Source organism: Apodemus sylvaticus, chromosome 18 (genome assembly GCF_947179515.1).
Source record: "Apodemus sylvaticus chromosome 18, mApoSyl1.1, whole genome shotgun sequence".
NCBI classification, from domain to species: Eukaryota; Metazoa; Chordata; class Mammalia; order Rodentia; family Muridae; genus Apodemus; species Apodemus sylvaticus.
The window spans coordinates 52,280,551-52,295,425 of record NC_067489.1 but is presented as its reverse complement, the minus strand read 5'-3'; the positions used below and the strand labels follow the sequence as shown (position 1 = coordinate 52,295,425).

Here is a 14,875-nt window from a genome sequence, read left to right as displayed (position 1 = left end):
TAGTGCTTTCCTTATTCTTCTAATCGTACAATTATATTCTGTTTCTGAGACTTAAGTCAAGGTCTGGATGAACCGTGCTAGCTCACTCCGGATGTTCAGCATTGCTTGTCTTATCTTGTCATGCTCCATACACTATGTGGGGCACTTAACTAGAGTCGCTATTCCAACCCCAGGTCTCGAGCAATTTAGAATTACCAGGGACTTAAATCATAATCATGTAAGTAAACACATATATGCCTATATATATATATAAACGTTTGTACACACACACTACTGAACAAGCATCATAGATAAAATTTTAGTTATTAAAGTTTGTGCTGTCTGATCTTTTACTGTTACACCAGATGCCAATTCTTTCTCATGTTTCAGTCAGCTCTTAAAACGCCGAGTGGTGTCAGTACCTTTAAAAATTGAGCATCTCGCTGAGGAACTGGATGCGTGGAGAGCTTGCACACAGTCTGCTAAACAGTGAGTGAACACAATCTAACATTCAAATGCAGAAAGAATTTAGGGTTACCGACAAAGTGTCAGGAATATGATGTTGTTTTTAAAATCAAGTTTAGTAAAATAGTTTGTCAATTGGTTGACCATACACTCAGTACTAATTTGTTGTAAAGTTAATTCCTGCCTTTTTGAGTCCTTTGGGTTTTTTTTTTCTAATTTATTTATTCACTTTACATCCCAGTATCAGCCCCAATCTGCTCCCTGTACCCCTTTACACAAGATCTCCCCCAATTTCAACTTGCCCTTCACTATTGAGAAGGGCAAGCCCCCTCTGTGTATCACCCAGGGGGTATCCCCTTCCCCTGATGCACATGAGGTCCCTGCAGAACTAGGTTCATCCTCTACCACTGAAGTCAAGCAAGGCTGTCCATTTAGGGGAGCAGGACCCACAGGAAAGCATGCATGCATGCATGCAGGCAGGCAGGCAGGCAGCAAGCTCAGGGACAGCTCCCACTCCAGTTTTAGGGGAAACTGCATAAAGGCCAAGCTGCTCCTCTGCTACAGGTGTGCAGGGGGCCTAGGTCCAGCCTGGGCTCAATCTTTGGTTGGTGGTTCAGTCTCTGGGAGCCCCCAACAGTCCAAGTTAGTTGACTCTTTTGGTCCTCCTGTGGGGTTCCTGTCCTCTCCAGATCCCTCAATCCTTCTTCCAACTCTTCCATAAGGCCCCCCAAATTCCATCTAATGTTTAGCTGTAAGTCTTCTTACCTCTTTTCATTGTCCACTGAGTGGAGCCTTTCAGAGGGCAATTATGCTAGGTTCCTGTCTGCAAGCAAAACAGAGTATCATAAATAGTGTCAGAGATTGTTTCTTGCCCATGGGTTCGGTCTCATTTTGAGGCAGATATCAGATTTGAGGCCATTCCCTCAGTCTCTGCTCTATCTTTGTCCCTGCACATCTTGTTGGCAGGGCATATTTTGAGTCAAACATTTTGTGTCTTTATCCCTGCACTGGGAGTCCTGCCTAGCTATGAAGTGGCCACTTCGGGATCCATAGCTGTCACTGCTAGGAATCTTAGCTAGATTTGCCCTACCTCCATAGACTCTCTTGGAACTAACCCACATCTGGTTCTCTGGTACATCCTAAGAATTGCTCCACCTTCAATTTCTGTTCTCTCTTCCCTGCTCTCCCGAAATAGGATGTTTCCCCCTACACCTTGCTCTACTCGCAGTCCCCTCTTCCAATCACTTCCCTCCATTCATCAATCTCTGATATCTATTTTGTTTCCCTTTCCGAGAAAAATTCAACCATCTTCCCTTGGACACTCCTGGTTATTTGACTTCTTTGTGCCTGTTTATTATAGTATGGTTATCCTGTACTTTATAGCTAATATCCATTTATCAGTGAGTACATATCATCATATCATGCATATCCTTTTGGGTGTAGTTTTCCTCACTCAGGGTAATATTTTCTAGCCCATCAATTTATCTGCAAAATTCATGATGTCCTTGTTTTTAATAGCTGTATAGTATTCCATTGTATAAGTGAATCACTGTATAAATAAAACCGCTGTGAACAGAGTTGAGCACATGTTCTTGTGGGATGGTGGAGCATCTTGTGTGTATATGCCCAGGAGTGGTATACTCAAGTGGGTCTTGAGGTAGAGCTATTCCCAATTTTCTGACAAACCAACAAATTGATTTCCAGAGTGGTTGAACAAATTTGCATTCCTAACAGTAGTGGAGGAGTGTTCCCCTTGCTCTGCAACCTTGCCAACCTTGCCAACCTTGCTGTCCTTTGAGTTTTTGATCTTAGCCATTCAGATAGGTGTAAAGTGGAATCTCAGAGTCATTTTGATTTGTATTTCCTCAATGACTAAGGAAACTAACATTTTTTTAGGTGCTTCTTGGCCATTCAAGTTTCCTTTGTTGAGAATGCTCTGTTTAGCTCTGTACCCATATTTTAATTGAGTTATTTGAATTGCTAGTATCTAATATATATATATATATATATACACATATATATAATATATTATATATAGTGTTTAATATATATATGTGTATATACATATACATATACGTATACATATACATATACATATACATATACATATACATATACATATACATATACATATACATATACATATATATATATATATCCATTGGCACATGAGTTTTGGGCAGGGTGAAAAATAGTTGCATTCTTCTACATGCAGACATCCAATTAGACTAGCACCATTTGTTGAAGATACTCTCCCTTTTCCATTTCTTTCCATGATTTTGACCTTTTTTTGTCAAAAATCAAGTGACCACAGGTGTGTGGGTTTATTTCTGGGTCTTTTATTCAATCCCATTGATCTACCTGTTTGTTTCTATACCAATATCATGCAGTTTTTATTTCTATTTCTCTGTAGTATATCTTGAAGTCAAAGATAGTGATACCCACAGGAGTTCTTTTATCCTTTCACACTCCTGTTCAGAGTTCCGATTCAGAGAAAAAGTTCAGAATCCTTTTACACTCCTGGGTTTTTTGCTTTTCCATATGAAATTGAGAATTGTTCTTTCAAGATCTGTGAAGAATTGTGGTGGATTTTTGATGGTGATTACATGTAATCTTTAGGTTACTTTTTGTAGGGTGGCCATTTTCACTGCATTTGTCCTACCAATCCATGAGCATGGATTCCATCTTCTGATACCTTCCTCAATTTCTTTCTTCAAATACTTGAAGTTCTTGATATATAGGTCTTTCACTTGCTTGGTTAGAGTTACACCTAGGTATTTTATATTATTTGTGGCTATTGTGAAAGGTATTGTCTCCCTATATTTTTCTCAGCCCATTTATCTCTTATATAAAGGAGGGTTACTGGTTTCTTTGAGTTAATTTTGTATCCAACCACCTGTCAGAAGCTGGTTATTAACTGTAGTAGTTCTCTGATAGAATTTTTGGGATCGCTTATATATACTTTAATATCATCTACAAATAGTGATACTTTGACTTCTTTCTTTCCAATATGTATACCCTTGATCTCTAGTTGTCTTATTGCTCTAGCTAGAATTTCAGATACTATATTGAAGAGATAAGGAGAGAGTAGACAGCCATTTCTTGTCTCTGATTTTATTGGAATTCCTCTAAGTTTCTCTCCATTTAAGTTGCTGTTGGTTATTGACTAACTGTACATTGCCTTTATTGTGTTTAAGTATTCACCTTGTATCCCTGATCTTTTTAGGACTTTTAACATGAAGGAGTATTGGATTTTGTCAAAGGCTTTTGCAGCATCTAATGAGATGATCATGTGTTTTTTTTCTTTCAGTTTGTCTGTACAGTAGATTACATTAATGGATTTTCATGTATTAAACCAACCCTCAGCATCTCTGGCATAAGGCTTACTTGATCATGGTGAATAATGTCTTTGATGTGTTCTAAGATTTGGCTTGCGAGTATTTTATTGAATATTTTTGTATCAATGTTCATAAGGGAAATTGATCTGAAATTATTTTTCTTTGTTGAATCCTTTTGTAGATTAGGAATCAGGATGACTGTGCCCTCATAGAATGAATTTAGCAATGTTCCTTATGTTTCTATTTTGTGAAGTAGTATAAAGAGTATTGGCATTAGCTCTTCTTTGCCATCCTGGGAGAAAACCATCTGACCCAGGAGGTTTTTTGGTTGGTATATTTTAATGACTGCTTCTGTTTCCTTGGGGGTTATAGAACCATTCAGTTTACCTGATCTTGATTTAGCTTTGGCTATTGGTGTCTGTCTAGACAATCATTTATTACATCTAGATATTCCAAATTTGTGGTGTATAGGCTTTTGAAATAAGACCAAATGATTCTTCAAATTTCCCCCATGCCCATTGTTTTTTGTCTCTTTTCCTTTTTGATTCTGCTCATTTAGGTACCATCTCTCTGCCTTTTAGTTAGTTTGCCTAAGGGATTATCTATCTTATTGATTTTTCTCAACTGACAAGCTCTTAGTTTTGTTGATTCTTTGTTATTATTCTCTTTGTTTCTAATTGATTGATTTTATCCCTGAGTTGGATTATCTCCTGCCATCTTCTCCTGTGTTTGTTTGCTTGCTTTTTTCTAGATCCCTCAGATGTATTTTGGATATTAGTATAAGAACTCTCCGCTTTCTTCATGAGGGCGTATAGTGCTATGAGTTTCCCTCTTCGCACTGCTTTTATAGCACCCCATGTGTTTGGGTATGCTGTGTTCTTGTTTTCATTGACGTCTAGAAAGTCTTAAATGTCTTTGTTTTTTACTTAATACAATGATCATTGAGTGGAGAACTGTTCAGGTTCCATGAATATGTAGGCTTCTGTTGTGTCTGTTGTTGGTGAAGTCCAGCTTTAATCTCTGGTGATCTGGTAGGAAGCAGAGGGTTATTTCAATATACGTGCGTGTGTTGAGGCTTATTTTGTAACTGATTATATGGTCACTTTGGGAGAAGGTACCATGAGGTACTGAGAAGAAAGTATATTTGTTTTAAAGTATACATATTTGTTATATCTGTTGGCTTCATCAATTCCATTAGTTTCACTATGTCTTTGTTGAGTTAGGTTTCAATGACCCATCCATTGGTGTGAATGGGATGTTGACATCTCCCACTATTAATGTGTGAGGTTTAGTGTGCGATTTATGCTTCAGTAATGTTTCCTTTACTAATATGAGTGTCTTTGCCTTTGGAGCATAGATGTTCAGAATTGAGATTGGTGGATATTTCCTTTGATAAGTGTCCTTTGTTGTCTCTTTTGATTACTTTAGTTGAGTCTATTTCATTAGATATTAGAATGGCTACTCCAGCTTCTTTCTTTGGTCCATTTGCTTGGAAAACCTTTTTCCAGCCCTTTATGCAGAGAGAACTATCTTTGTTACTTAGATGTGTTTATTGTATACAGCAGAATGATGGGTTCTGTTTACACATATATTCTCTGACCTTTTGCATTTTTCTGAGAAATTGAATCTTTTGATTTTGGGAGATATTAATAACAATCATTGTTGCTTCCTATTGTTTTGAGGTTGTTGTTGGTGGTAGTAGTAGTAGCGTTTGTGTGTGTGTGTGTGTGTGTGTGTGTGTGTTTCTTCAATTGTTTTTAAAGATGTGAAATTATTTATTTCTTGTGGATTTTTTGAGGGTAGATAGGTTCATTGGATTGGAGTTTTCCTTCTAATATCCTCTGTAAGGCTGCATTAGTGGAGAGAGGTATTGTATACATTTGATTTTGTGATAGCCTGTTTTGTTTTTTGCTTCTATGGTGATTGAAAGTTTTGCTCAGTTTAGTAGATTGGGCTACTAAAGTGTTGTCTCTTGATGTTTGCAAGACCTCTGCCCAGGCCCTTCTAACTTTCAGGGTCTTAGTTGAGAAATTGTTTATAATTCTGATAGATCTGCCTTTGTATGTTACTTGGCCTTTTCCCCTAGTGGCTTTTAGAATTCTTTTTTGTTCTGCATATTTAATGTTTTGATCACTATGTGGCAGAAGGATTTTCTTTTCTGGTCTAATTTGTTTGGTGTTCTGTAAGCTTCTTGTACATTTGTAGGCATCTTTGTTTTTAGGTTAGAAAAAATTTCTTTTATGATTTTATTGAAGATGTTTTCTGGGCCTTTGAGCTGGGACTTTTTTTCTTCTATTCCCATTATTCTTGGGTTTTGTCTTTTCATAATGTTACAAATTTCCTGGATGTTTTATGTCATGAACTTTTTAGATTTTACATTTCTTTGATGGATTTATTGACATCTTCAATCGCATCTTCTACACCTGAGATTTTATCTTAGGTCTCCTGTATTCTCTTGATGATGTTAATATGTGTAGATCCTGTTCTCTTTTCTAGGTTTTTCCATTTCCAGGATTATCTCAGTTTGTGTTTTCTTTATTGCTTCTGTTTCTCTTTTCAGTTCTTGTACAGTTTTATTTATCCTTCACCCATTTGATTAAATTTTCCTCTATTTTTTATATTTATTTGCTTCCTCTTTTAATGCCTCTACCTGTTTGAATGCATTTTCCTGTACTTCCTTAAGGGTTTTACTCATGTCCTCTTTAAAGGCCTCACTCATCTTTATAGGATTGGATTTAAAATCTTCTTCTTGTGCTTCAGTTTCATTAGGATATCCAGGGTTTGTTGTAACAGGGTAGCTGGGCTCTGGTGGTACATTATTGTCCTGGGTCTTGTTGACTGTGTTCTCATGCTGTCCTTTAGGCATCTGCTTTCCCTGGTGCTAGCTGAATGATTCTAATGGCAGCAGGACTTCCAGGGAAGGTTGGGGCAGCCATAGACAAGACAACAGACATCAGGGTATCTGAGTCTGCTGGTTGAGCTTCAGGCAGACCCCAATGGCAAAGATTGGTGGGAAATGTTCCAAGATGGTAGTTCGTGATGCCTCTGCAGGACTCCATGGTGAAGTGGAAGGCTCTTAGGGTCCTGCCAGAGTCCTCAGGACCAAAAAGCAAGCCCAGACATAGACAATGGAGCTCAAGGGACTGGGCAGCTTATCTTTGCAAACTGTGTTCCAAGCATACCCAACTGGGACGGCCTATAGATCAGACTGGGATGAAATTGGTGGGGTACGGTTCCAAACTGGTTAGTTGTGGGGCTCCCAAAAGTTTACATGGAAAAGCAGGATTCTCTTAGTGTCCCACAAGGCTCCTCTGAACCAAAGAATGAGACTTAAGCTAGACAGTGGGGTTCAGGGGACCATGAGCAACTCACTTCTGCAGGCTGTGTCCCAGGTGGATCTGACTGCGATGGTGGGTGGATCCGACTTGGATAGTGCTTTGTTTTTTTTATAATTTAAATTTAAATTGATTTGCCTCCATCTATAAAGGATAATGAGCTCATCAGAGACAATTTCAAAACTAAATGTCAATAATTCTATAATTCTATAAAAAACATGAATGTTTATTTAAAATGTAGATCATCAGAAGATTCTCCATATACACCCCCTTCTGATTCACAAAGAACAGTTTATGAAACTTTATTAAAGAGACTGAAAGAAGAGCCACTCAAAGGAATTACTGGACCAGATTATGTGACTGGATCAAACCTTCCAAGCCATTCAGACATTCACATCTCTTGTCTTACTGGACTAAAAATCCAGGTACAGTCTACTATCAGACATTAACTTTATCTTTCTATTATGAGCTTGTTAATGGTACCTTAAAACAAATATAAACTCTGTAAACTTGGTGAATGTAAAGAAAGATTTCAGTAAGAAAATATTGCCCTTAGTGCTTCCTTGATAATGCAAGTGATCTTTTTCCCCTTAAAATAAATCCAGAGATGATCATTGAGCTATTATCACTGAAGCAATTTTGTAATACATACATTTAGTAGCAACTTATTTACATATATGTATAGCAACAAAGATGTTTTCAAATGTCATAACTTAATGAAAAGTAAGTGAAATAATCAACAATTAAACTGATTTTATCAGAGATTATATTTACTTTCTAGTCTCCATTTATATTACATAAGCCCAATGAAATAAAACTAATTGATGCATGCTACTGATATTTCAAGTGCTCTTGCATTGTTTACTGAACTTTCACCAATTAAAATTCACTGTGATTCATCACAGAGGATAACTAATTCCCAAAGAGTATTCAAATGTGCAGTCAAAATAATGAGGAACGATTATGTTTAGAGCCTCTGAGTATAACCCTAGGGGATTGTAATCTCGCAGGATCAGAGAAGTCTTTATTATCTAAGAGTAGTTGTCACTGCGAGATAACAAGGTCAAATTTCACAAAGTGAGTTAACACAATCTGTCAAGAAGTGTTCCAGCTGCCAGTGTTTTGCACTTGTAATGTCCAAATCCACACAGTTCTAATGTAATATTTAAACCACATTTATTATGCTGACATGTTAGGCCCTTGAGTGGTCCAGTCACTCAAAATACATGGAGCTGCCAGTTATTAATACAAACCCTGCTTGTAGCTTAAGCAATTGTAAGCCGGATTCTCAAGAACACAATAATCTTCAAAGTATAAGACATATAAATGTGTACATCACAGTGAATGTATATCATTCACTGGTGTTTAGAGATAAAAAACAAACAAACAAATGAAAACAAAATCAGTGAACTCAGTAGGTTTGTAGTGAATCATTAAACTTGGAAGTCTAAAAGTCAGTTTCTGCTCTCCTGGGTCATCTAATCCCTTTTCCTCATGGTCCCTTTTGCTCCGGGCAGGATAGCCAAAACACCAGTAGACACCAGCTGAAGTATTTGTTTTTCTTTCACACAGGCGCACATCCACAAAAGGATCTACTAATTATCCCATGTACACATAACTAATGTAGATTAAGTGCTAACCTCCTAGAGTATTTTTACTTTAAAATTAATGTTTTAGTGAATCTCAAGGACTTATGAATATGAAGTTGACTAATGATTACCTCTGCCAACTCCAAAAATAAATGGCAAAAAATAAAGCATAGCATTAAAAATTATAACCAGAACTTGATAAATTTCGAGCCTAATAAAAAACTAAAATTGTAATGCTATTATGACTTATTAATTTTTTTACATCATGCTTTTTCTTCCAAGAGCTAAGACATATTGACTTCTCAAAACTACTTAGGGTATGCTAATAACGGATGGGACTAAATTATAGTCTCTCAAATCACATGATAGTATAATTTTACATCGCACACATGTAGAGCAATATCTACTTCTTATTCTATAGAGAAGGATCCAAGTTACTGGCTTTAGTAACTTCCTAGCTGCACTGACATCAACTACAAAACTAATGGAATGAAGAATATCCCAGTCTGTTACTTCACAGTGTGCTTTCATAAAAGAAGTTAGCTTTGTGGAAATTGATAAATTAATAATATCCATTGTAATTGATAATACTGCTGTATACAAAGAATTGAAATTATAGCATAAAGCTATAATTTTATATATAATTTTATATATAATTTTATATATAATTTTAACAGCCATCACAGAATATTGGAACATTAATGAGGTATTCAAAGATGTTTTTACAGTTGGTAGCATTTAAAAGAAAAATCTTTTATTCTTATATTACTGAACTTCCTACTAGCATTGCCTAACTGCACAGTAGTTTCTCAGTGTGGTGATTGCTTCTGAAACTTTAAGTCAATGCTGCAAATTTCTAGTCTGATCTTCTTTTCCTCAACTCTGCACACAGGGTCCTGTGTATTTCTTGGAAGACGGAAAGTCGGCTATTTCTTTGAATGACGCTCTGATGTGGGCAAAGGTGAATCCATTCTCACCTTTAGGAACTGGAATACGACTCAATCCATTTTGACTGAAGATTTTTCTCCACACTTAATAGTTTTGTAAAAAGGAAATATGGGGTATTTATATAATTTTGGTTGTCTAAGAGTAATAGATTGGGAGGTGGTTTGATAGTTGGAAGACATGAGGAAATAATATTAAATTTTGTTAACTTCAAAAATAAAGTATTTATATAATTCTAATATATGTATCATTGATAAATGGTATTATTTATATTTATAAGGAAGTTTTAATTGAATTACAAAGAGTAAATAATCTACAAAGCAGATAGGCTTCAACAGACATGGATATAAACAAAACACCATATTGTTAAAACTTGGAAACACACAAAATAGGACATCATGTAGAAGAGTTTTTGACATATATACCCATATAAAAGGTACTTAATGAGTATTTGAATGAATATATTGAAATAATAAAATGTGTAGAATAGACAGATGATTTGCAATTCAATAATCTTTGTTTCAAATAAATTTGTTTGCAAATAGGATGCTACTTGAAATATTGAGTACATTTTATAAAATAATTTTTATTCATTTATGTTATTTATATTTATTCAGAGCACAAAGCCAGGAGGAACTAAACACATGAATCTATTTTAATTAAAATAGAATTATGACTTCAAAATAAATGAGATTAAGTCACAATAACTAAGGTACTTCAATACTCAAATTGTGTCACTTAAAAAATTATAATATCATGGGTATTCTGAGATTTTTTTCTTAATTTCCACTTATCAATGAGTACATGCCATATGTATTCTCAATGTGTAGTACTCCATTGTGTAAATGTCACACAAAGTATATAGTCATATAAATATATACATATGCATATTCTGTGAAATTGCCCACATGTGTTCAGGACCCCGATTTCATCAGAACACTGACAGTGTTTTGTTTTCCTTACAATAAGAAAATGTATACTTTGGCTATAAAGCAAATGGATTACAGAGTAAAAGTCTCACAAATAATTTGTAAAATTTAGCATTTCATTTTTAGTGAACCAGTAGTAAATTATTATTAAATACTCATTGTACTATACCTTCAAGACATATGTGCTTACATAGTTGAAACATGTACTTCAGAATGAATATAGCATATATGACTGAGACAGACTGCAATATTTCCTTATCATCCAGCTCTCTACACACACATATATTACAGGCCCCCTTAGCTTAATACAATTGCCATCATCACAGACAAATGTGACATAGCTCCCTACTAAGATGAGCAGAGGTCTCACAAACACAAACGCAATATAGAGAATAGTTTAACCCATTGTCAGAAAATATAAAGGCCTAAACATTTAACTTCCTAACCCATTTTAAAAAAAAAAAAAAAACTTGGAAAATCACTTCATTGGAGTGTCCCAGAAGAGTACTGACTGCTCAGTACTCTGAAATTACTATTAAAGGGGAGAGTACTTAATAATCAATGCACATAACACATCATGATATCCTCTATTCCCATGAAAAAGCATTCTGAAATTGAGAAGCTCTGTTGCAATAGGGACTGCCTGAGGCCCCAGAAAAGGCCACTGCTTCTTTTTCAAATGTCCTTAATGAAGGAGTTTTATTTTTTCAGACATGCCTTAATTAATCATTGTCATGCATTAATACAAACTCTATATCTTGAGACTACCCACTGTGCCCACACTTGCTATTCTGATTCTCTTATTCAGTATATGATGTGTGGGGTTTGTGGAAGTCAACCTTGTCAAAGAATAAAGTAGGAAAGAGAGCCACAGGCTCCTGCTACCCCTTGAAGAGTCCCGACGTGCAGCACATGGCATTAGATCAAAGATGGTTTCTGGCATACTGGCAAGACACCAAAAATAATCGAGATCAGGGCAGTGGCATCTTCCCCTGTCTTCACCGAAGTCCTCACAGCTGGTGATATTTCCCCTGACTCCTTCTGAGTTACCTCATTAGGCTGCTTTTCATTGAGGCATGGTAACCCTATGGCAAGATCAGATTGGCCAAGGATTTAGGGGCTTTGCCTTGGCTCAAACACTGTTTATAATGTTATGGACTGGGCAGTAAACTCAGATCTGCATTCTGATACTAGTCTCCAGAAAAGGATTTCCTGGGATTCGTCACATGACTCCACTGTCTCTCACCCTCTATCCCTGGCCCCTTTCCCTCAATGATGAAATCTATAAGCTATTTCAAGTTTTCCAAACTCTTTATGGATTCCACAGCATTCCTGGGAATTTACCACCCTCAGATGATAAGTGTGTTAAGTTCATTTAAGAGAGCTAAGAAGCTCTGTATCACTGTTGATCCAAACCAAATTCATTCCTATGAAATATTTTCACAGGTATCTGAGGTGATTTAAAAGCTTTACTTTAATAACTATATTTGACAGCTAAAATGTTATTTTTACAATGTTACAATTCAGATTTTTTCAATTAAAATGCCCGGCAATAGGTAAGTACTGCTCATGACATTTGCTTCTATTGGATTTCTTAATTCACATAAAACTAGATTCTAAACACATTTCTAAGAATTCATCAATGTCATCAGGACTCTCTTTAATTTCTAAACATTATTTATGCAAACTTAACATTTAGCAGGAAAATCTCCAGAGGTGGGAAATCTAATTAAAATGACCAAGTCTTCAAAAAGAAAAAAAATCAGGAAAAAAAGTAGGTAAACGTGGTTGGAAACTGATATTCATGTTGTGAGACTCAGTAATATGCATCTAGGATGCCAAATAAAACTTTTAATAGCATAGCATGAAAACATAAAAAATTGGAATTGAAGGAAAACTCTGTGCTTACAAACATAAAATTATTAAGTACACGTGAAAGTATTAGTCTTTGTTTTCTTGGCGTGCTTTTATGGTACTGTGTATGGGATCTGAAAGAATAGCTCAGTCTGTAAAGCACTTGAGTTCAGTTCCCCTGAAGCCATGTATGAAAGCTAGGGATGGTGGCATATGCTTGAAGTCCTAGCACTGCCAAGGTAGAGATGGCCCCATTCCTGAAGCTTGCTAGTCAGTCAGGCCAGGCTACTTGCCAAGTTCTAGGCCAGTGAAGACTGCATCAAGGGAAGAAAAACACAAGACAAGAAAACAAAATAAAGATGGTGGATATCATCTTAGGAACATTGTGTGAGGTTGACCTTTCAACTTCCACATATATTTATACAGTGTATACTGTCTGCGCACACAGAAAGAGGAAGAGAAGCCAGTCTTAAGAGTTTGTGCTGTATTATATAGAAATCTTGATACCAGATCCAAATTAAAAGGAAAGCATGCTTTTCCTTACCCTCAACTCATTGCCAAAAAGAGGGTCATGTTGCTTAATAGATTCAAATTGAGGACATTCTTGAAGATGAGCAATACTTTTATAATCCAATATATACTAAAAATCACCCTGAATAAAATTTTATTAATGAATGCAGTGTGTAAATGTATGAACTCAGAACAAATAGAAGCTCAGCTTCTAATGAGGAGTATACAGACTCACCACTCATACAGTTATGCAAAAACTCCTATTACATCAAACTGTGCTTCATCATACTTTTAAAACTATAAACGTTCTGTAATTTTTCTGCTTTTGTATTTTCAACAGTAGTAGCATAGTTATTAGTAATGTTAGGTCTTCAAGATAGGGTTCTTAAAATGTTAGAGCTGAGAGCAGTATTTTAGGGTGATGGTCTTAGTACTACCAGGTCATGTCTTTCCTTGGAGACTTGGTTTTCTGTTTGTTTGTCTGACTCTGCTAAAACTTAAGCTTCTCAGTTCCCGGTTGTGTTGTGAGGGTTGGTGGCTGTCCCCACTAGCCTCTGTCTACTGTCCCACTTCTCTGCTCTCTGTGGGCACCTAATTATGCATTCCCTCCTCACTGTGATTGGCTGCCTCAACTATGCTTGTGCAGCAACATAGCTAAGCTACCTTTCTCCTCTTTTCACTCAACTAACCCCTCTTAGAGCTTCTTCTCCTTCTGGGCAACTTCTCCTCCCACCAACAAAGCCTAATTCCTCAGCTCATGCCCTTTCAGAATCCCTTGTCAATCACAAGTGGTGGGATCCCTCCTCTCCTTCAGTTGTCTCCCATTTACCCCTCCCCATAGGATGTCACTCCAAAACTCTGCCTCCTTCCCTGTCACCCCTTAATACCTTATCTCCTTCAAATATAGACAAGGTCTTACACCTATCTTGCAATACCTTTTCAGTAAAGGTATTCTTAAGCCTATCCACTGGTCCTATAACACCTGTTCTAAAACCCTGCTCAGGGCCACAGGATCATTAACATGGTGGCTCTTCCTGCCTACCAGTTGTGTCTAACTCCCCCCCCCCCCCACTCTACTTTCACAGAGTCCCTTCTCTGCTTCTTACTTCATTGTCTTGGATCTTGAGGAGACCTTTGGTTCCCCTCCCCCAGCATTTGAGCTAGGCTTTGAATCTCTGCTTTAATCATCAGTTCTCAGCCCCTGAAATTCCTGGCCTGTGTTCTTATAGAACAATACAGCTTCCTGCTTTCACCTGAGAGCCACTGGGAGCTTCCAGGGATCTACCAGGCCTGCAGTTTCCTGACCCTAGCAAGCCACCTGCTGACAGTGGAGCCAATGAAACTCCAGATCGCTTCTCCAGAGTCTCAGGAGAGGGGCTTGCCCAAGCTGCTACATGGCCTAACTTCCTTTTAAAACACATGTCACCCTGGCCCTTGTTCTTTTCGCTGCTTCCCCATCCATCCCTCAGCTTCTGTTCCAGGAACCCAGATAGCAGTAGCTGCTGGCAGCAACAACCTTTCCCACTATTCCTCTGTACCCAAGCTCTTATGTCTTTACCTTAATCAGAGAGGATCCAGATTGGGAACACTGTCCAGCTGACATGGACTGTCCTACCCCAGGGTTTCTGATGATAGCAGGCCCCAGCCCCTCTTTTCCCTCAGTTCCCTTGAGTTAATGTACTGCTGTCCTATTCTAGCAAATTTACCTCCTCTAGACCCAAGTCCACTTTCTGACTAGTTACCTTTTCTTAAGATACTCTCTTAAGATACTTTCTCAGCGAACATGCCAATTGTGTCTTCACTCAGCTGACCCTATCACCGAGACCACCCTACGAGGAACTGAGTTGATCTGAAAGTCTCTCACTCACGTGCTGTCTACCCAGGATGGACGGCTCTGTATCTTGTTACCCTCACTACACCAACAGTGCTAA

General features: G+C 37.3%; 1 protein-coding gene across 9 annotated transcripts in view; it reads left to right on the top strand.

Moving 5' to 3' along the window:
- Wdr17 (WD repeat domain 17) overlaps positions 1-9,718 on the top strand; it is a 78,730-nt gene extending 69,012 nt beyond the window's left edge. For all 9 annotated transcript variants that reach the window (XM_052162221.1, XM_052162220.1, XM_052162219.1 and 6 more), the window contains 3 exons: positions 370-468; positions 7,359-7,542; positions 9,599-9,718. In XM_052162221.1, coding sequence (XP_052018181.1) covers positions 370-468; positions 7,359-7,542; positions 9,599-9,718 — 403 coding nt within the window. The remainder of the gene's footprint in view (positions 1-369; positions 469-7,358; positions 7,543-9,598) is intronic.
- Positions 9,719-14,875: the final 5,157 nt, after the last annotated feature.